Below are 24,663 nucleotides of genomic sequence, written 5' to 3'. Positions count from 1 at the left end.
CATGTATCCTCTCATTGGAAAGTACATTATGTGATAGTAACATCATTCTTATAAGATGACTTTTCACCCATACATTCGTGGTATCTTTTTGACGGGACTATTTTTCTAAATACTTTTTAACATGCTTCCTTGATAATAAAAATGATTTCCAGTTTTAATTTAAAAACCAACAGGAGGGAACTCATAATTTCCTTAATGAAAAAATGTGGCTTTACATCATTTAGAAATATTTGTTGATACGACGTGCAAAATGGGTTAAATATTTTCTGTAATGACTAGCTATTTTAAGTTATTTTTAACAGAAAATTATCATAAGTTTAAAACTCTGCTACATGAATTGTTGAAATCTCTGCAAATTTTAATTAAATCAAATTTAAAAACAAAAGTTTTAGATATGATTTTAAATATTAAAATTTTATGAATCTATCAAAGAGATCAGTGGAAAATATCATATAGAAAAAGATTTTTATGCAGGATTGGAGTGAATAATAGTATTTGAAATAGTCTGATCAACTGTATACTTCGGAATCGTTTGTTCAGAATTTCAATTATAAAGATATTAAATGTTAGTTCATTGAAAACTTTTAGTGGAATAATTTAGCTAATATTTATTTTATAGAATATATATTAGTTCTAAATATTTAAGGAATCATAGAAATTAAATTTCTTCATTAAAATGTGTGACTGTTATTTTAACAATCTTAAAGGAAAGAATCTATAGACTATATAAAAATAATATGAAAAAATTATTCCTTAGTATTATTTGAAAATATAAATGTTTAGTTTTTCATATATTTACCTATCATTTAATTTAATACCTTTTAATATTTAATAGCATTTATTTCCATTGAAATAGATAGCTTTCTTTCCTTTTTCTTTTAGCATGTTTTTAATATTTAATACAGAAAAAGAATAAAATTAAAGCATGAGATTAATTTGACTACTGCAAAAAATGGTGCCCTATAATCATTAAAAATTGAAATTGTTGTAAACAAGTCTAAATTATAATACTTAACCTAAAATGTATTTATTACTTATGTGCATAATGATAAATTTTCAAATTAATAAAATTATATCAATAAATATAAAATTAACTAATAAATATTATTAATCACTTTTATAAGGACTTGATAAATCTTAAATATATATTAATGTTTACTATATTACGTATATCCTATAATTATTAAGATAATTATAAGATATTTAATTTCTTAAATTATTGTAAATTGGCGTACACCATCATGTAATTCGTCATTTCATATATCTTTATACGATAAGGATTGCATCTGCATCCATTGTTACAGTGAAATTTGGTGTGCACCATGCTTTCTGTAGCTTTAAGAATGGAATTGCTCCAGTTCATATTGTTATTCATAGCTATGGCTTCAATATCTTGCATAAATGCCATCTGCATGTGTGCTAATCAATAATTAAAGCATGTATAGGTAGTCATCAGTTTCTTTTGCTTGTCATGGTGAACCATTTATTCATACGGTTCGAACTGAACTGGTTTCATTCTAAGTCTAGTTTTAAAATTGAACTTTTAGCTAATTTATTGTTTTTTCTTTTCTTTTTCGGGAAAAATTTCAGATGTTCGGAAATAACTAGATTTTTTTCTGTGGTGATTTATGTAATAATGTTGTATATGTTCTCCAGTGACAGGTGTGGATTCTTCCAGAAAATAGCTCTGAAGGTGACTGATATAATAGAAAAATGCTATGACCATTCACAACTTACAATTGTTTAATACTCAGTTGAGAAAATTTTACATTTCAGAGGTTGAAAATTTTTTTATTTGTAGAATTCCTGTAGAAAGACAATTATTTCCAGATTTAATTAGCTTGAATAAAAATTAATTTACTTTAATTGATTTTTTTATTTTATAGAAAATTTGTCGGTATTCTTCGGTAGTTCTTAATTTTTTAATAGAAAGTGTGTGAACCTTCGATAAATGGAGATATTTGTGGTCAGGCTTTGAAGCAACAACTATAAGCTGTATTGTTTCATCCAATGAATGCATATCACATCTTATAACATTATGAAAAAAAAAAATTGTTAAATTAATGTTTTTTGGGATGTATATGTAATGTAACAATATCAGCAATCGTCTTAAACTAGCAATTTAAAAAATATGATAAAATATTTTTCTCATCCATTGTAATAACAGTCCACTGTTTCATATGATATAAAAAAAAAATCTTTCATTTCAGATTAGTAAGGCCTGCGGTTTTTTTTTGTTTTTTTTTTGCAATGCGCATCATCTTTTATTTATTATCTAGTGCTCTTGCTGCTTCTGGCTTCGAGGTGGCCTCCTATTCATTGTCTTCTGATAATTAAGAAGAATTTCAAGGCTGCCACAGCCATTTAGTTTATCAAAAATATATGAATCTTGTTATTCTAATCTGAAGATTGGTCTTGGTCTATCCCACGACTACCTGCCTACTCGAAAGGGTGTAAGATCTTAAAGGTCGCCGGGGAGATAACTATTATTTATTTATTGAAAGACTTGCACTCTTCGCCATAATATCGACTGTAAATAAAGTTATAGTTCATTTGGCTAAAATAAAATATTTAAATTAAACAGTTAGCAAACCAGAGATGGGTTCAAGAAATTAAGATGAAAATTACATAGAGAAAGCAATGACACACATAAGCATAAACAATACCACAATGCCCAAAGGACGGAAGACATAGTATACTGTACAGTCATATCAAACAATGTTCCAATATTTAAAATCATCTATCTATCCCATTATTTAAAGTGAAAAATAAGTGAATGGCTCAAATACAAGATGAAAACACTAAACAGATCTAGAAGGACAAACACATGAAAAAAGAGCACCACTAGAAAATAAATCAAAATTATGAGCAGAAGCGTGCAAAATTTATAATAGCTATAATCCTGCATAAAAAGCAACAACTAGAAGCTGTGTCAGAATAATTATATAAATAAAGAATCCATTAAAGCAAGACTGCAAACAACCCAAGGCACATATCTATAACTCTAGCCTAATCTGAATTTCTTCACATAAACTGAAGAAGCATAAAAGCATCCAAACAAATGAATGTTGTAATCAATTATTTGACAACAATGTTAGAAGAGCCTGAAAATAGCACAGCATGTATCATGATGGTAAATTCAGTAAGACTTTTAAAAATAAATTTTCATCTTAACATTCAATTTAGTATCATTTTAGTTTATTTCAATAAGTGAATCATTATAAACTATAAAATTTGATCTCAAAATTCTTTTGATATTCATCAATGTTAACAAGGATATAATTTAAGAATGGAAAAAGAAAGAAGGAAAAGATAAAATATGCATTGTAAGCCAATATGAGAAGAAATGAAGCTAATACTGAAATCTTTTTTCATTTTATATTAAGTAAGTTTTCTTGATCAAGTTTCAAGTATGTTTTCTTGTTTCTAGATAGAAATGAGTTGCTGGAATTAAAACTGTTTATAATATGATTTTGATATTGAGCTATTTATAATATTCCTAACATTTTCTTCCCTTCAAAATACATGAATTATCGAATGCCATTAACAAAAAGAATTCTTTTCACAAAAAAGTTATGTAAAAATTGTTATCTAATAATAATTAATAATAAATTAAATCTATAAAAAATTGATCTAAATATCCTGTCTCAACACTAGAACTGCTTTTGTGAAATAAAACTAATTATGTAGTGATTTGATGGATAATGACATAAAAAATTTTTGCTTTTTTTAAACAATATAAATATCTCCATTTACCGATCTGTCTGCTACATGTAATTAGCTATATTTCTCTTATTTTAAAAATATTTTTTGTTTAGTATTGAGATATTCAATTAACTATAAAACATTACATACATTTGAAAACTGTTGACCAAACTTTCAAGTGTATTTATTTTCATTCATTATATTCTCTCTAAACATCAATGATTGTATTGCAGTAAGATTAATTTCGGAATTACTAATTCTCATGCGTTGAAAAAAATCCATGCATAAAAATTAAAAGGGCGGTATTAATTTTTTGCATTATAAATTTTAATTAGTTATCAACTTAGTTTTAATTATATTCTCTCTTTCTTTATTTCCTATTCTTTTAATATAATTCTCTGTATACTTTAAATAATCAAAGACTATTGATGTCGACATAAAAACTTACCTACGCCAACATTAATTTTTTTCCCAATGCAACATAGAAGTTTAACAATGATATAAGCAATTTAACTGTTTTCAAAGAGCTTTAACAATGAATCTTAAGACAAAATACTTTTGTTCAACTCTTGAGCTTTTAATTGTTCTTAGCTTCAATTAAAATTAAAATTTAAAATTTAAGTTTCTTTTTAACGTTAAATATTTCACTTTGGCAATAATTATATTAGATATTTTGTTCTAAAAAGAAATCATTTTAATGAAATTTTCTTATAAATATTTAAGGTTGAAATCAAATTTTCTCGCTCATTTTTTGCTTCTTCTTTTAAAATTAAACTATTATTATTAATAAACGAAATATTTATATTGTGCTTATATAAACGTAGTAAAAAGACCTTAATGCGCAAAATTGTTTATTTTTAATTTCGAAGTTCGATTAGAAATTTGAAGAAAAATTGTGTGAAATTCCAAATAACTTTCTTTAGGATAAATCTCTCTTTAAGCCTATTTAAGTCTGTGGAAATATTATTAATTTAATCTTCTAAAAGTTTTTTTCTCTATATTTCTATTCCTTTGTTTATCAAACTACTTTTTTAAAAACAAATATTTAAATTTTATTAAAAATTTTAGCTAAAAAAACTAGTTGTATTTTTAAATTTTTTTGTAACAATATATCATAATGTAGTGTTTAAAATTTTACTGGCCTTCCTTACCTTTCTTCACTTAGCAATACAAACATTCATAGCAGAGAGCTTTGTAACCTCAGTTCATTCGAGGCAAACATGCCAAATGAAATTTATTACTAACTTAGCATTGACAAAAGTGAATTTTAGTAAATTTATAAACGTGTCTTTGCAAAAAAGATTTTAATATTCTTTTGTAGTGATGTTTTATTGTCAGTATGGATTTTTTTTTTTTTCCTGAAAAAGGACCAAACCGTGTTTTACTTTGGTATACCATCTCTAACCTATTTATTTTGGCTGTATTCAAAACATTTATTCTGTGCTATGTGTTATGTGGTTCTGCATTTCCCACAAAGCTGTTTGCTGTGATTGCCTTTCCGCTATAACACTGCCTATGAATAGAATTTGCAAAAATGTGATTGCTTTTGTGTTTTGTCCAGTTTTACAAACAAAATGAAGTGTTCAAGAACACCCTGCACTACATGAATGCGGCCTTCACTGCACTCTTTACCCTAGAATGCTCGCTCAAGTTGGCTGCATTTGGAGTCAGGGTAAGAAAATATAACAAAAAGTGTATTATAAACATCCGACATGTTGTATACAATAAACTGATAGGAGATTAGTGACTAGAATATTATTTGTTCTTTCATATTTGGGAAGTAATCATTATTCTAAAAGCTAAATTTTTTAGAGTGTGATTTTTATTCTTTTGAAATCACGCTTTTACTTGAAATAATTTATTACAAAATTTACAATTATTTAGATAGGAAATATCATAAATACATAAATTCGGCCTTCACTCCGCCATTTTACTTTAAAATGCTGGATCAAGTTGGCAGCATTTGAAGTTAGGGTTTTAAAAAAAAATAAAAAAAGTGTATCGTAAACATCCGACGTGTTGTATATAGTAAATTGATAGGTGATTAGTGATAGTACAATATTAACTGTTCTTTGATATTTGGAAAATAATCATCATTCTAAAAACGATTTTTTTTACGAGTGTGATTTTTATTTTTTGAAATCATGCTCTTATTTAAAATAATTTATTACTACTATTTATTAAAATTTACAACTGATTAAATAGGATATTTTCATGCAAAAAAATTATCAGCTAATGAATTGCATATTGCTCTCAAATTTTAAGTAATGAAGAATTAAATTTATCGGTTCATATTTTGCGAAATTTGTAACGCATATTATTTTTTTTATTTATTTATTTTGAAAAATGAAATGAACTTCACCTTTATTCAGACTAGGATTTACTGGCGTGAATGCTATTTTCAAAATGCATAGATTTAGATTTTTTCATTAGATTAGTACTTTCTTTATCCCTCTCAGCTCATGATGTTCTATGTTTATTCGATTATCCATCTTTAGAAAGTTATTACTTGTTCACTTAATTCAATATTATAATATTTTTTCAGATTTTTTTTTTTCATTTAATAGCAAAATTAATCAACATTAATTTATTTATCATCAGATTATAATTCCAACAAAACAGTGTTTTTTTTTCAAGTTATATTCTGATATCATTCGTCATGACGCGATCCTTCAACATGAAAGATTATTTTTACCATTACCTTTGCATATTTTTTGTATAAAGGTGATGGTAAAGTTTTGCCAAATGTGTAAACATTTTCTTTTTTTCCCTCAAAATGGCTATATCAGGCTAAAATAATATACTCTAATTTTAAATAAAATGCTTGTGAAACATCTGTTTGCGATTCTAGAGAAATGCTGATTTTGCATTGGTGACAAAATAGCCTCATGCTGCATGTGAGATGCATCGTAATTGGAAGGCAAGCTTGTATGCCTGAAACTGATAATAAATGTAGTCTGATTCATATTACAAAGTCAATATATATATTTAAGTGGAAAAGAAAACCTAATATTAATTATTTATAAGTAATTAAAAACTTTTATAAATGCCATCATCACGCAGAGTGCCGAAATTCGAAACAGGTATCAAGAAAATATCCCCCATAACCATAAACTTACCAATGAATTTTAATATTTCCATCTTCAGTTTCTAAAAGAGCATTTTTTGGTGTTTTCTTCTTAAATTACATTTTTTTGACACAAAAGAAATTCCATTTTTGCCTGCAAAAAATATAAAAATTAAATTGATGAATAGTGAAATAATTTGAAAGAAACAACAATAGTCATAAATTTTGAGTGTGTTAAAAATTTATTTAAAAAGTAGTGAGTAAATACTACTACTATTTTTTGTTATATCTTTTATGCTGACTAGTAGAATTAAATGATGTAACAATGAATGCAAATTATTTTCACCTTTGCAACGCCCATAACATTATAACATCCATTGGCCTAGTATTAAATAGCAACAATTTATAATTAATAAGTAAAAAAATGAATAGATTTTTATCCATGTCTATATGAACTCCAAACATATCAATATTATAAACGTAATTGAGGCAAATTGAGCAAAATAAGCTCTTTCAGAAACTGCTGTGGAAACTCTTTGGACCCCTTGAACTCATTTCATCTTGATATTAACATCAGAAACAAATGCACAAATATCCAGTTTTTTTTATTTATTTATTCTCATTTTATGAAATTATATGGTAAATCGTTTTTTAGTTATTTGATACAAAAAAATTTTGAATCCATTCAAGAAGTTACGTTACCAATTTTTTTCAAAAAAAAAAGATGGAAATAATTGTCTTTTTGACTAATATCAAAGTTTTCAGAAAACAAATTGTTGTCAAGGGGTAAAAGAGATCTGAACTTCAGCTTCCTTTCTGCATTTGCATGACAGATATTAATATACTCAAACGGTATGCTGTGTTTATGCTTATAATTGTTATATTCTTTTTATTTTTTTACAATAAAAGTTGCTTCCTTTGTCACAAAAAATTATATTCGAGTATTATTTTAAAGAAAATGTCAGTTATTTTTAAAAGCTCAGTTAAATAGTTTCAATAGCCCATGACTTGCTCTGATTTTTTCCTGTTTCCATACCTTAATAATGATCCAATTTAAAATTTTAATTCATACATTGTAAAAATTTCAAGCAAATATCATCTCATAAAAATTTATAATATTTTTCTTTTCTTTTTCTTTCATCATTTGTTAAGGAATCATATGCTCAAATATGTTAATTATACAAGCGCATGGTTTTCAAATCACTCTTCAGGAAATAAGTTAGCGTTTGTTGTGAAATTCAAAAAAGAAATAAACTATAGTTTGATTTTTCAAAAATAACCAATTATTTCATGTTTAGCGCTTGAAAAAAATAAACTATATAGATTCTAAATATAGTATTGTTAAATTATGATAAACAAAAGACATTTTAGAATTTTTTTTTTATTTCCAATAATCAATTTCATTGTAATATTGTACAATTCAATCTTCAAAACGCGGAGTTATTTTTTTTTTTTTTTACTAAACGATAAATACTTATGTTCTAAAGGGAAGATTAGTACAGCTTTTTAAAAGACAATCCAAAAGAACTTTTTCCCATCACCCTTAAAAGTAAATTCAAAATGAATCAATACTTTTTGGAATGAGTTGGAATAAAATAAATTTACTTTTTGAATAAGTTTGCAAAAAATAAAATTTTAGAAATACAATAAAATTTATAAAGCTACATAAAGTTTAAAGAAATAATTTTAAAAGCTACATAAGTTACATAGTTCTTAAAGAAAAAATGCTACGTAAAGAAAAAAATGATGTATCTTTTTAAAATCTGGTTCCTATCTTTCAATTTAGTTTCCATGATCTGAATTTAAACTATTCATAATTTCAGACGGAATGATAACAATACGAAACACTAAAAATTATGTCCCAAATTTGTTTTATAAATTTTATTTTATTCAGCGCTGTATTTATTCATTGTTATCCAAATATCTTATTGCTCAAAATGAGCCGACATTTATTTTAGATATATTTCTTTAGATATAGATATTTTCAAAAATATTCAGTGCAAACATTTTAATATAATATTCAAATTTTTCGTCATTCGTTATGCTTAAAAAAATAACAAATTAAAGAGATACTTCGACATGTCAAAAGAAGAACCGAGTATGTGTGTGTGAAAAGTTCATCTTATTTTTTACCTATTCATCTCAAATTTGGCACGTTTATATCATTTTGGTATGAAGACCCTATACAAATTTCATTTTAGGTAGATCCTTCTAATTTTCAATTATTACTCATTCATCTGGATAGAGAGAGGCACACAGTCTATTTTTCAGCGATGTTGACTCAAAATTGAATTCATCACTTTGTTTCAAAGATCACCTGTTAAATTTAATTCATTTCACCTGTTGCGTTTTAGGGCTACCAGAGTCATGTGAATAAGGAGTAATTGCAATGAGCTAGTTTCATACAACACTTAACAAAAATCTACACTTGTAATGTAAAGAATATATACCAAATTTTATACTTCTAGCTATTGAATCTATCTAGATTAAACAGACCTAAAAGGTATTTTCCAAACACAAAAAAAAAAAAAACTCTAAAGTAAAAAGAAAAATGAAAAAATATATTTTTTTCTTAGTAAGAAAATCAAAGAGGTAAAAAATTTAGAAAAAGTAGTGCAGTGAATCGCACTTTAAGCTTTTATCATCTTTTTATAAGGCACAATCAAAATTATCCAGGAAAATCTATATAATATTTTCTATTATTCATTTTAATGCTGCGTGTAGATATTTTCGTCATTATTTCGTGGCAGTTTTTATAAAAGCAGTTTTCTTAAGCTTTATATTAAAATATCATAAATTTCAACACACGCTCCATATTTCTGTTTGACATTTTAATATAATAAATCAATCTACGCATAAAAATTTCAGCTTCAAAGATCGAAACATTTACTGAAAAATGTCATCTTTTGTGAATAGCTTTAGTTTTAAAATAACTTCTTGAGATTAAAAGCTCCACAACGGATATAAGAGAAATATATATTTCAAATTCATACCTTTTTTAAAACATCTATTACATAATTCTCTGTAGCACTTTTTTTTTTTTTTTACAAAATTTTTTGAATTTTTTTAGCGACAATACAGCATTTTAAATCTATGAATCAAAAATTATCTTTCAATAAGATGTCCAGAATATTTTTAAGAAATTCTTAGTAATTTAAGATCAAGCCTTTTATTTTTTTGTGTGTGTGTTTAGATTAATAGAAAGTTCAATCACATTTTCATGGTCTTCAGCTTATAATTATAATGTTAGATTATATTATGTTAGATTTATAAGAACCCAATTAAATATCCTTCTTAAAACTTAAATTGAAAAAAAATTAATTAATTTTAAATCGTACGAAAATTTCCTTATTTTTCTTGAAGTTTGTATTTTTCCTATTTTGTACCGCTTACTGAAGTTTGTTAATTAATATCAAGATTAACATAACAATAGGTCGGTGATGAGAAAAAGAAATTTGAACAAATTTCTAAATTTATAGAGTTCTTTTTTATTTATTTATTATGAAATAAATTATTTTACTAATTATATTAAGTACTTGCAAGATTAATTTTGTGTCCAATTTTTTATTTAATTTCCAATCTTCGATACTTATCCAAAAAAATTATTGCATAATATAATTATTTTTATTTACATTATGACATAATTACATATTTTCATTCCTTTGAGCTAATCGCATCCTATTGAAATATATCAAGCACTAGAAACGATACAGCTATTTTTTCTAAATGAATTAATTTAATATAAACTTAGAATATGGTGACACAGTTTTATAGAACACTTTAAAATATTGTACAATTATGTGTTTGTGTAATATCTATTAATCAATTTAAAATTACAAGAATTTAAACAATTTTTAACATTGTTGTAGTTTTAAAATTACAAGAATTTACTAATTTTAAAACTATAAATTTTTAAACACATAAAATACTTTCTTCAGTAAAATTGTATCCGGATCATTTAATCAATTACTTTTATTTTTATTCGTTAAAGAAGTGATTAATCTTTATTCTTTTAGACCGTAGCATTCTTTTATAATTTGTTATTTAAATTCATTGTTTTTTTAACAAATAATCCAAATAAAATATGTGCCCTTCCTAAACATCTAATTTTTAATGCTAAAAAGCTGCATTAATATATTTTTAATTCATCTTTACACATTTCATTGAAAATCTTAACACTTGGCATTTGTGAAGCAGAAAAATGTTTTGAATTTTAGAATATTTTGTTAAATAAAGGTATAGGTTGCATTTGTAAATAATGACTTCAATAAAAATGCATTTCATTTCAAAATAATTATATATTAATCTTCATTATATATTATATACTTGGTCATTATTCAATAACAGAATCATTTATTTATTTGTGGTAAAATTCTTCTATAAGAAAAATTTGTAAGATATATTGTCTCAATTTGCTTCAAATAGCAAGTGATGGTCTATAAACTATTTATTCAAGATGTAAATATTAAAATTTTTATTCTGTTTTATGAGTATTGATACTGGAGAAATTTAATGAAATCGGTCAAACAACGAATAAGCTGTTTGTTTTGTATTTTATTATTCCATTAAATATTTTCTTAAAATTAAGCTGGCATGATGTACATAGTCTTTGTTTTCAAGTTCCATTTCTGCATCTTGTTGCACTATTCTGTAAAGAAGCATGTGATTTTATTGTTCATATTGAATGTTGTTTGTGAATATTTATCGTTTTTATACTGCATGCTTTGAATGAAAAATGATTGTGTTATATTTGCATGTTATATTTGCATGATTCTACTTTTTGAATTGAATAGTTCGAATGTGATCATTTTTATCAATCATTTAAAAAATGAAATGTATCTTTTTTAACCATTAGGTGAATGTAATAATTTATATGTTTGTGTATTTTATAGGTTTTTTTGTAATCATTTGAATTTGCAAATTATGTTATTATTGTTATCAGACATAAATTTTAATGAATTTTTTTTTATTTAGTCCCAGCGCTACTTAATACATCTGCGGGAGGATGTATTAAGTAGAGTGAACAACCTGCTTGAGTTTTTCTTTTATTGTTATGCATTTTACCTTAGACCCTCCCATTGTTTTCTATGTTTATTTCCTGCCGCCTTGTTTTCTTGCTACTCCACTACGTGGCGCTGTAGTACCACCATGCCAGTCCTCTGTATCTAGACATATTAAGCTACATGAACGAGGCATTTACGGCACTCTTCCTGATCGAGTGTATTCTGAAGCTCGTGGCTTTCGGATGCAAGGTTTGAACTGAACTTTTTCTCTTCTATCTCTTTACAAAATACATAAAAAAAAACTCAAAGCATATCTTCAACAAATCAAATATCTTTCACTCATATTGAACAAGCTTCCAGCTATAACATCAATGATCTATTTTATAAAAATACTTGCATTTGCCAATTCATCAAACAGTTCCTTGAAAATGAAGGATATTCGTTTTCATTACCTGTTTTGGAAATACAGGGTGTCCCACAAGGTATGCAGCGTCTAATATTTACAAATTCAGATAGAACACGTCAAGACGAGTATTTTGATGTATTCGTAACAGTCTAAACAATGACTCTATATTCGGGGACCCCACACGTTATACTTCAAAATGCTCGTTTTGATATCTTCTATCCGAATTTGTAAATATAAGACTGCATACCTTGTGGGACACTCTGTATTTTCATTAATCAATTCATCAAACAGTGCCTTGAAAATGAAAGATATTCGTTTAAATAGATATTCGTTTCAATTATCTCTTTTAGAAATACTTTCATTAACTAGTTCAATTCGCAACTATTATTTCATTAATTATTTCATTTTCAGATAGTGCCTAAAAATGAAAGATATTTGTTTAAATTATTCGAAAGGTACCATCTTTCTGAAAGGAATGTAGCTTATACTATATCTCATTTATGAGTTCACAATACATGAAAGAAAAAGAAAATTTATCAGAATCATTTTTAACCAATTCATCAATATATTATATCTCATTCTAAATATTAATTTATGAAGGAAAATTTGAAATTCCTATTAAGTTTTTATTTCTCGAGTGAACTGCAAAATTTGATGTTTTTATATAATTTGGAACTAACTCTAATTCGTAAATTTTCAGATACAACATTTTTTATTAAGCATTTCAGAAAGTCTCAAAAGCTGCAATGTTTCAAAATTATCTTTATATTACATATATTCTGTGATACAATTCGTAAAGACAATTCAGTTTTATATAGCAAACTATTCTCTTTTAAGACGAATTTAAATTAATGACATGTAGATATATAAAATGATAGCTGAATAATAAATGCATAATTATATCCAACTAAACGTTCTTTACTATATAAAAAAATTGGACGAATTTTACTATAGTGCGAAAGACAAAATCCTTCAATGTGTTTTGGAAGGCAATTTTATGTTACTTAATGAATTCTGAAATTGCAGTTTCAAACTGTATTTAGTGAAAATGGATTTTAAAAAAGCATTTTAACAAACTGAATGATTTCATGCAGAAATTATATTCTTCAAATATATTACATTTCGGTAGATCTGGATCTTTGTTTTTCTGAGAGGCATACCTTAGCCAAATTTCTATGACATCCAGGCTAATTCAAGTGAACTTCAAGAGCCGTCTTTTGAACATAAAGTAGAGAAGGTGCTTCTTATTACAAAATTCATACTTGAAATTTTTTTACCAAGGGTTTAAGATATGTAATATAAGGGATAAGTTCCGTCATATAGCTCATTCAACCATTTACTTGCTATTCTCAGACTATCCGAATTATGTTCGAGGGATAAAAGCAAAGCAAAGGTGAGAAAGTGGTCATCTAAAAGTACTTCATGAGTAAAAAGCTAATCGAAAGGAAGAATTTTTATTTTTGAAAATGAAAACAAATATGTTAAATGTATAAAATTATTTTTTTAAATGTTCCATATAAACAAAGCTATTCCAATAAACAGATATGCTGGTTATTCAATATTTAAAAAACATCATTCGTTTTAAGAATATATACGTAATAACATTTCATTATTTACATTATAAAGCACTTTGTTATGTTAGATCGCTTACAGTCGATCTATTTGGATTTGCTAAATAGTTCAAGAGCTTTTTGGTCAGTCAATTTTCTCAACATGAATGAAATCTCATGAATATTTTTTCTCGTACTAATACTTACTATTGCAGTTAGACAATTTTTTCTTACAATTTGAATTTTCAACTATAGATTTTAAAATTTTAAAACATGCTCCAAAACGTATGTGAGAGCATTCAAAGAAAAAGTTAAGAAAATTTAACTCAATTTACAAAATTACAAATAAAGGTCATACTTTTCACAAAATGAATCACGAAGTTATATTTTATTTAAAGAATGTGATGTTATTTCATATAATATTTCTGGAAACCAAAGAGCATTAAAACTCAACGCTGGGATGTTAATCAAAAATAAAACTAATTATAAAAGTTCATCATGACATAAGCTTTAATCAATAATTTAATTAATAATACAATCAGGACAAAAAATTAGCATACACAGAAATAAACATAAAAATAAAATATTATGAGATTGTTTGAGGCAATCTCCTCTTTTAAAACCATGAAAATAAGATACTAATGTCATAAAAATGTCTCAAAAATGCCAAAATGCTGATAAAATAGTATTTTGTCTGGCTCCAGTCCTATTAAATTACAGGTAATTTATAACTTTGTGTGAAAGTCATTTAATGGCTATAAGTCCGTATAATGCCTCTGTCACATTTCTAAATCACTCTAGTTGGTTTAATAGTCCATAGTTTAAGCTATTAAGATGTGATAAACATAATTGCATTTTTAATTATCATTTTTTAAATTGATATATAATTTTTTGAAAGTCCAAAATCTTTCAGTTATTTCACATTTGATTGTGCATAGCGCACAGTATTTCTGATTTCTAGAAAATAAATAAAGCGCTCTTTATTTAACTTGCACATATCATACTGTCAGTTCATGCACGACTGTCAAGTTTTGTAGACACATAACCAGCTTTAAATCAAAGTATTCTTAATGAGGAATTGTGTAATATGGTGTAGTAATCATTCTCTCATATAATCTTTTATATATTCATTGTCTGAGCGATGACCAAGTTGATAACTGAAGTCTGAATACCTATTCTGAGCAATATAATCAATGCCCATATAAGAGGTTTTTAAGAAAAATGAACAAGTCATTATCTTGCCTCTAATAGAAAAACCATGTCAGTTTTGCTTTAGGAAGCTATAAAATTCTATGCTGGCTTAATTTTTAAAGAAATTTTCATGAATACTATTATTCGTTGTGAAAAATGTCACTTTTTATAACTTAAAACAATGAACTTCACTCAGCTTTAAGTAATTATATATTAAAACAAGTGTAATAAGCCTCAATATCTGTATGTCTCATTCCTGTTATGTGTATTTTATTCAATTCTTTCCATGTGCACGAAATTCTTAATATTCTTCATTTCTGATTAATCATCAGAAGAAATACTTCACACCAAATAATTCAGTAAAGCTATTTAAACTTTCAGAGTTCTGGAATACCGGCAGGTGAAAAAAATGAAGGTCTGACAGGCTCTAGTTAAAAGAAAAATAATAATGTCAAAAGAAAGCTGCAGAAATTTTATAAGTAGTCCTAGAAGGTTTCTTAGTATTTCGTATCGAATTGTTATTCCAAACAATTGAAAAATGCATTGAAACCGTTTAACTATCTCTGTCAAATAAAACGTTTTCTACTTCAAACTGAGAAACTTTCGTTATTTGAACATCACTTAATGTCGATATTTTTAATTTACTTAAGAAATCTATTTGAAAAGCCTGTAAGTGGCAGGACAGTTTCAGTAAGAAGGGCAGTTTCAATTTTTGCTACATTACATTTTGAGATTTGTTTAAACTATAAGGAGTGCTTTTTTAAGTATCTTTTAAAAAAAAATAAACAAATGTACTTTTTACTAAATTTATTATTACGAAAATTTGTATTTAATATATTTTTCAGCATTACTTCCACTAATATTAATGCATTTGTCGCATCGCGCAGCCAGCTTTTGAATTCCATCCTCATAGAAATCCGCTATTTGATTTGATTATTAAAATGCTGTTGTTTTGTGATCTTCATCGTTGTTGTGACGCTGCCTACCAAGATTTTTTTTATGAGCAGAAACAAAGATAATCACTAGGTACTAGACCAGGACTGTATAGAGGATGATCAAGCTGTTTTCAACAAAATTAGGCGATGAGATCCTGAGTCATGAAGCAAAACAATCCTCTTGCTCCTTATGCCACGCTTTGTATTTTGGATTGCTTTGTGCAGTTTAGTTAAGATCTCACGATAGATCTCAGAATTTATTGTGTGACCAGAAGATAAAAATTACACTAGCAATATCTCTTTCTATCACAAAACACAGTACGCTATTTTTCGTACTGATATTGAAATTGTTTATTTGAGCTTCATTTTCTTCATTGATATTGAACCTCACCATTGCATAGATTGTTATTTCGATTCCAGTATAATATGAACTCCCCATATTCGTTTTCTGTGACAATTTGACGAAAAAATCAGCACCAAGATCTTTGCATTTCTCAAGAAAAGTCAAAGCAAGGGCTAAAATTTTGGTTTTGTATACCTCAATCAACTTTTTCGAAACCCATCGTGAACATCGTTTACAATAATTAAAGTGTTCTTTTATAATTCCATGAAACGTCAAAAAATTCATTAGATAAAGATTAATCAGAAAGTGTCTGTTCTCTCTTACTTTTCTATCAACTTTCTACATCAAGTCTTCAATCAACATATCGCCCGTTTCGGCTATCATCATGCACATTCGTGCAGTCATCTTTAAAAGCTTTAACCCATTTTCTTACCATTTACTCGCTTAGAACGTTTTCCTCATTTACCTCACTGATCTATAAATGAATTTTTCATCCTTTGCATTCAAAACAAGAATGTCAGAACATATTTCACAGTCGGCCTTTTAAATACTCACTGAGAGATGTAAATACTGAGAAATTTTCAGTAACGGCGTCTATGGCTAGCCAACAGATGCAGATATTCAACACGCATGCGTGTAACGGCAACCGCATTGCTGTAATAGCCGAATTTCAAAACAGTGCTTACTTTATTTAAAAAGAGTCTGCTATTTATTAATCGATTGAAATCATTGTTTAAAAAAATACCTTCTAAATTTCAGCATTTATCCTTCATTATTTCTAAAATATCTAAGAAAACTGAGAAATATTAATATATTTTACTCTGAGTAATTGCTGTGCCATTACAGATCTAGATCAACCAGTATTATTTCATTTGCCACTTTCTTTACTACTTGAGTTATTCTTTCAAATTTTATGCATATTGTTAAATACCGTTTACATTATTTTCTGAAAATGCTGAATGAGATCTTGACGTTTTTATGGATGATTTTATGGTTTAATTCAGTACTTTTTGAAATACAGGATAAACAGGTGTATGATAAGGAAAATCATTCAAAAATTATCAGTGTGAAAATCAACAAAAAGTTATTAATTCGATAACAATAGCACATAAAACTCTATCATTTTTTATTTTGCAGAACTGTAATTCTTCTAAGGGTTCTACTTTTTATTCGAAATTCTATTTTAAAAATATTAATTTAATGATATTAATCTCTATACATTAATTAATTTTCATCTCTATTCAATCCAAAACTAATACATAATTATCATTAATGATTATTATTATTAAGATAATAATCATAATTAAAATAAATTAATAATTAATAGTAATTAATTAAATTGATAAATGGTAATTTTATCTCAGAGACATATTTTCTTTTTGAGAAAATTTCCTATTTATAATAGGTATTCTATTTATATTTTCAAAGAAGTATAATTTTTAAAGGATTCAATACTCCCCCCCCCATGCCCTTAGCACGTTTTTATCCATGTTCTTAGTAATCAAATCAGAAATACCAAAAACTTAATTACTGAAATTAACCAAATCTCAAAAATTTCACTTTTTCCCTATTCAAAAAAAGTTTTCGTTTAAATACTTGAAATTTTGGATTTCAAGGAAACTTCAATGATGCTTTGGCTGAATGAACTACATAGCTCTTCAATATATTTTGATAATCCAGTAATATAATAATATCCATAAATAAAAAAATCTCTAACGCATGTCGAACGCTGTTATTCTTTATATCCGTATTCCTTATTTCCTTTTATATATATACTAGCCGCCTTTGGCGACCAGTCGGTTCGCCAATCTTAATGTTCGTTAAAATTTTAATAATTAAATATTTTATGCAATTCCAACTTTAATAGATTCTTCAGCAAAATATTTTAAAACTTCAAATTTTGATAGTCATATAATTCACTCATAATATTATAAAGGCCTTCAGTCATAACGTGATATGTATCTCTCTAATTTTCTGTTACCCCTCGTAGAATTTATGCTTTAAATTAAAGTGTAAAGGATTAATCTGCAATTAATATAATAATATTTTTTACTGAAACAAAGCATTTTTTTTTAATAATATGATTACTGATAATAGAGTCACTGAGCGTTTAAACTTTATGGGCACTAAAGAATATCTTTCTTAATTTATATAATATCTCAAGAATTTGTCAACAAAATTTTCTCAGATTCATCATGAACGGATTGATTCATTAACAATGTTTCATTTTAAATGCATCAAACACTAAGAAAATAAAATGAATCGTTTAAAATAATCGGTCGAAAACAGGTTTAAAAAAACTACTTAAAAAACGATGTAAAAACTATAAGCATATACAAAAAAATATATAACTAACATAAATACAATTTACTTACAAAAGCATACAACTAACCTAAAAGTAATTTAAATCGTCCGTTGTTAATGGTTGCCATGCCAACAATCAGAACACAGTGCGCATGCGTGAATTTTCTTCGCCTTTTACGCTAACGCAAATGCGTGAATTTTTCTACGCCAGTTGGGGTAACGCTATGCTGATTATACATTTTTAATTTCCTTTATTCTGTGTTATTTTAATTCAAAAGTACTTCAGAATGAATCTGGAACATGGATTAATTAACAATGTTTAATTTTAAATGCATAAAATATTAAGAAAATATACAGAATCGTTTGAAATAATCCGCCGAAAAATCTTAACCCTAGCCTCATTACTGTTAGGAGAAAAAAAGAACTAAAGTCTAAATCATTTGGCGTTGGGGAAAATGGAAGATTATTTTGGCGGAAAAGTTGGCGGTGGGGAAAATGGAAGATTTTTTTGGCGGGAAAGTTAGTTTTTAATTAATAATTAAAATTTCAAAAAAAACGGACCCCAGGTGCACATTCCCGACCTCTAAGGTATACATGTACCAAATTTGGTAGCTGTATGTCAAATGACCTGGTCTGTAGAGCGCCAACACACACACACACACACACACACACACACATTGAGCTTTATTATAAGTATAGATTATCCTCTTATTCTGAAGGGAAGTATTAAAATCTAAACAAATCTTCGTACAAACATTTCCTACTCTTCATTGAATGTTTTTACAACTGCATTTAATTCCTATTTCCTTTAGCTAATGAATGGAGCTAAAAACTATTATTAAATGTTCAACACAGAGGACTCGTCTGTTTTAATGCCTCGCAATTCAATAAAAAACTCCACTCAATTAGAGAAAAAAAAAAGAAATCAAAATTATAGAAATAAACCTCGCACAAAGTTCACTCGAGGACAAAATTAGGCTTAACCGTCGCTAGTTGAATAATGGTGTGATTTGCCTTTAGAAATTGATATTCATATCTTCCAAAGCCCTTCTCGCAAAAATGTTTTTTGCATTCTCTTAAAATTCAAAGAAATTAACTTTTTAATGACACAAATTCAATTTCTTTACAGTTTTTTAATTATAATTTGTTTTAAAAACAGTTAAGTTTTTAATACTATGATGAAATTCAAACTCATCTATCAAAACGCTCAGTATCTTGCTTTTCCCAATGTTGAAATTAATATTTAAAAAAATGCTTTCATTGAATTCCGAAGTAAGGTTTTTACTTCCACTCTTATTTTGTTACTAATACGCTTTTTAATTTGCGCTCACAGTAACTTATAGTAGACTGGTTCAAATAAAGTAATGTCATTTAATTGTATCAAATAACAAGGGAAAATTTAATTCAGCATTCGATCTTAATCGTTTAACAGTCTAAAAAGTCAATAGTCTGAGAGGAAAAACTGGTCGCCAAAAGGAAGCTAGTAATTGTTATAACTGTTTTTTGGTTTCTTTTTGTTACTGATTTCTATATTTAATTCTCCCATATTTAAATATGCTACACATAAAGTCATTAATAACTCTTTTATCTGAGATATCAATCGTTGAGATACTGTACCGATTGTAAAATAATGTTCTGTGTAATGAAGAAATTATGTTTTTTAATCGGTAATTTTTTTTCTTTTATTATGAGAAAAATTTTACAAAATTACTTTAATCTATCTTCATATAATATTTTGAATAGGTATTTTTTCATTTATGTTGAATAGTCCAAATCATGTTGCTTCCATACAATTGATGCGCAAAGTTTTATATTACAAATGAATTGATATCAAAGATTTAAGACAAAATCATTTTTGAATTCCAATAAACATTTTTAAACGTTAGGAATATCATTTAAAATATAGTTTACTTGTTAAGAATTACTTTTTAAGAATTCTCAAGGTATTATTGATATATATTCACATGCTCAAATGAATGTGTTGTTGCTGACGCAAATTTCAGAATCCAAATTTTAAATCAATAAAATTATCTCTATTTGTACAAACATTGCATAGAGTCAATCATTAAATCATATTAATATTAAATAAGATAATTTTTAATGTAAGCATTGACAAGTGTTTATTATAAAAATATATCTTAAAACCCATACGTAAAAACAAATGAAACTGGTAAATATAAATTTTTGTACCTCATTGATATAAGCCTTTTCTTCTTTAAAAATTTCTCATTTTATTAAATCTTGAAAGCCAAAAAAAGAAAAAAATGCTTTCACTTGTGAAAAGTCTGTTATATATTTCTTTTCTTTTATTCATCTACATTGAATTTTTAACTACTTTTATTAAAAGAGGAAATTAAAAATTTATTGTTTTCATTTTTATTCAATAGGACAATATTTTTGACGAAATCCGATTAACAATTAACTTAACCAGATACTGGATGGTTAAGGTAGAAAGAGGATAAATAGTTGGCTATTTAGAGCCAAAATTTCAGTTCTTGTTGTCGCATTGAGCGAGGATAGAAGCTAGTCAATTTTCCTATTTTTCTTATACGGTTAGGAGACCTGAAATCGGCAGGAAATGTATGGATAATTGTTTTAATCATTTCAACACAAATTTGAGTCTATGACTATTCAATGTTTTCTCTATCCGAAGAGTTATTTTTCGTGTATTGGATGAGAAAAAAATGAAGTGAAATGAAGTGCTTTTCAGTTTTTCTAGAATACTGAAAAGCCCCCCATTCAATGCTAAAAAAAACCCGGAGTTGTAAAAAACTTACTTGAAATGAAAAACCGCTGTGCATATTTTACTGAAGCATTATGAGCACTACTTGTTATTAAATTTGATATGACTTTTTCAGTTTTCATATTTTTCATGTTTATTTTCTCGTATACGAAATATAAAAAGGTTCTAAATAAATTATAAAAATTTCTTGTCCGTGAACATGATGACTCAAAACTCTTTGAGCTAGAAGGATGAAATCTGGTATGTGATCTTGCCGACAAATTTCTAAATTTCTATAAGCTTTGAGCCAAAATTCATCCAGTAAAAGACTGAGAATTCGGCAGCCCAAATATAAGCTTATACGATAGCTACAAAAACGAACAGAGCTGGATAGATAAAATTCTGTACGCAGATTTTGCATGTCATGAATAAATGGCTGTCAAATTTTAAATCAAATCTATCAAGGGGTTATGTTCATATGTCGGTGTGTACTTTTGTGCGTATAAAGCGATCATTCAAAAATATAACAGCTCAGATCAATTTAGTTCACATTTTTGGTGTCTAAAGGACATCATATCAAATTTCGAACCACATCCGTCAAAAGGTTGATGTTCTTTGGTAAACGCGATAACTCAAAATTCAATGATTTAAATGAATGAAATCTCTGATGTGATCTGGATACTACAATCGTAGCCTTGTATCAAATTTTTATTTCTATTAATTGGGAAAAAAGGCTCTAAAATGCATATTTGTATATCTGTGTATTAACTGTGTCCTAGAAATGAATCATTAAAAAATCGTCAAAGATCACACTCTAATAGGCTGTTTCGTAACTTTTGTTCTCCAATTGCACGTGATGAATAATACAGCAGCAGCCTTATAAATTTATAAGCATTCATGTTCCTTGTCCAAGATGGAGTGAATTATGTATTTTATGTGGGAACCCCCCGGGGGCACCTCATGGTATTTGAATCTCGCCAAGCTGTAGGGCACACAAATAGGTGGGGGAATCTGGCTCTTCCTATCGATGACGGGACGTAATTCCTTAGAGAAGGGTTGTACCGTGGCCGGTGAAGGCCCTTAGGACTCAACCACAATTGTTGCTAGTGTTGTGTTGCGGCGGTCCGGTCCTTCAGTCATTTTTCCGTGTGCCTTCATGGCGGATCGGAGGTCAGATGTATGACGTATTTTATGCGGGAATGAAGAAAGAGATAACAGCCTTATCAAAGAATATGCAAGAGTTCGTGAAGACAATTCTCATTCATTACTATTTTGTACGAATAAGGATGTTAAAGCTCAAATATTAGAGTGGTATGGAAATTTGGAGAGGGGATGTCACCTAAGGCGGCCTTTTCTTTGACTTACCACTATTCATAAACATGAAATCGAAACCCAAACCAGTTTGCTGATTGGGTGTATTTTGAAAAAGGCACAAAGGCTGTCTATGCGATGCCTGTTGTCGTTTCTTCAAATTTTCATATGAAATAAAAGCAAGTTTGATATGCAAGTTTCTATTTCCCTTTTTATTCTCGTTGAAATCTTTATTTTTGTATTCTTGAATGGACTGTTATGTTGGCTTTATTAAAATAAAAATAAAAATTATCTTTCCTCATCTTATGAGAAGTATTCTTCAGTCATTGAATGCTTGCAGTTCTCGAATTTGTAAAATGATATACAGAAAAATCTGCAGTTGAAATTTTTCAAAATGATCAAGATTTCTACTCTAAAAACAGGAAAAGAAAATAGGAAAGAATGGAAATTTGCATAATATAAACAGCCGTACTTTAATAAGGTAAGATTGAAGAAAGGTGATTCCGATGTTCAAGGAAACCGTTAAAAAAAAACCCTACCTCTTTATCTGGCACCTTGTTGATTGTCATTAAAACAATGTAAAAAACAAAATTTGCTGTGTCTCCATACAAATTTTATTCAGAGCAGTAAATAATGAGTATAAGGTAAGTTTGCATTATTTTAATAAGAAAATTTTGAACTGAACATCAATAAGTTTATTTCATTTTCAAAACCACGAAATGGGTTTTTAATGAGTTAAGAAAGGTTTTTAATGAGTTATTTAGTAATAACCATTTAAAACGATAGCATTTAATAAGAAAAGAGGATTCATTTTGGTGCTTTAGACAGTCAGTGGTTTCATAATAGTTTATAGATAACTTAATTATTAAATATAACTTTTTTACGGTACCTTTAATAATAAAGTGCCTTTTTTACCTGATTTATTAAAGAACATATACATGATATATTGAACATATACATGAATATATAGAACATATACATGATATATAGAAGAGGTGCTTCGTCATTTTGAACCACGATGCTAGAACAGTGGCTCAACATTTTTCCTTTTAATTCCCACACCGCACCAGTTGGGCTCATCTTATCCGCAACGTATACCACTATATTTTTAGACATGTCACAAGAACCTTTTTCATCGGAAACATGGCATTCTCATAATTAAATATTTGGCAAATCAATTTTTGCTTAAAAATATTAAATATTTTCGGGTTACACATAAAACTTTCGATAAAAACGACTTTTTTCTTTAATCATTTGTAAGCTTCTACTATTATTCCAAGTCAGAAAATCAAAGCATTGTGCCATTGCCCAAAAATAGAAGAAGGCATCTTAAGTAGCATTAATATATTTCATTTGCTTAAATGAATGAGTTGGATCATCTACAGGAAATGAATGTTTAAAGAATGGGTACTAGTCTGTCAAGGGAAGACAGGGTCAGCAGCAGCTGTGTGCGGATTCTCCAGATAATGCCTTCATTATCTCTGAAGTCACCGAGAGTACTACTTGTTTGTTTATTAGTAATGCGTTAAAATAAATAAACTCGTAATTAAAAAAATTCAGGTAACATTTCATCATCAAACGCCATGTCAAAATCCCCAGCACTATACCAGGTGGTTTTGCATTGGTTGGTTTTTTTAACCTTTTAGAAATCGGTATCACTTAAAACGATAACTGCATTCTCTCTCTTTTTTTGAAAAAGTAAAAAAACATGTTGCTTTTTCAACAATACCTAAGTGCACATTTTTTCACTATAAACAAACTCAAAATTTTAAAAAATTATAATTTAATAAATAATTTTTCTATTAAAATCATTACCATATTAAATAAATTTATGAAATCCATTAAACATTTTCGACTAAAAAATGAGTTGATTATATAGTGCGATAGGAGAACTCGTGATTTTTCCTGTGCTTTAATGACTCGACAGTCTTGTGAATGCATTTTAAAAAATCACTGGAAAGAGGATTTTATAGAATTTAAATTACAGGTGTCATAAAAACATCTCATTTAAAAAAATATACATGCACAATTTTCCAAACATACGAAGGGTTAACACTCTTAAAATCTAAAATATGCATATAACGGCAGATATAACCATCGCTCTTAACGTGTCTTTTTTTAAGACC

At 27.4% G+C, this 24,663-nt stretch overlaps 1 protein-coding gene across 10 annotated transcripts in view; it reads left to right on the top strand.

Moving 5' to 3' along the window:
* Positions 1–24,663, top strand: part of LOC129984378 (voltage-dependent calcium channel type A subunit alpha-1-like) — a 391,421-nt gene that overhangs the window by 324,212 nt on the left and 42,546 nt on the right. For 6 of the 10 annotated variants that reach the window (XM_056094255.1, XM_056094253.1, XM_056094248.1 and 3 more), the window contains exon 31: positions 11,914–12,024. In XM_056094255.1, the coding sequence (XP_055950230.1) occupies positions 11,914–12,024 (111 nt within the window). Of the gene's footprint in view, positions 1–5,266; positions 5,378–11,913; positions 12,025–24,663 lie in introns of all 10 variants that reach the window. The other 4 variants (XM_056094251.1, XM_056094254.1, XM_056094249.1 and 1 more) reach the window with 1 other exon arrangement.

This window comes from Argiope bruennichi, chromosome 9 (assembly GCF_947563725.1).
Source record: "Argiope bruennichi chromosome 9, qqArgBrue1.1, whole genome shotgun sequence".
Classification (NCBI taxonomy): domain Eukaryota; kingdom Metazoa; phylum Arthropoda; class Arachnida; order Araneae; family Araneidae; genus Argiope; species Argiope bruennichi.
Note: the sequence above shows the minus strand (reverse complement) of the source record. Positions and strands in the feature narration are given on the sequence as shown.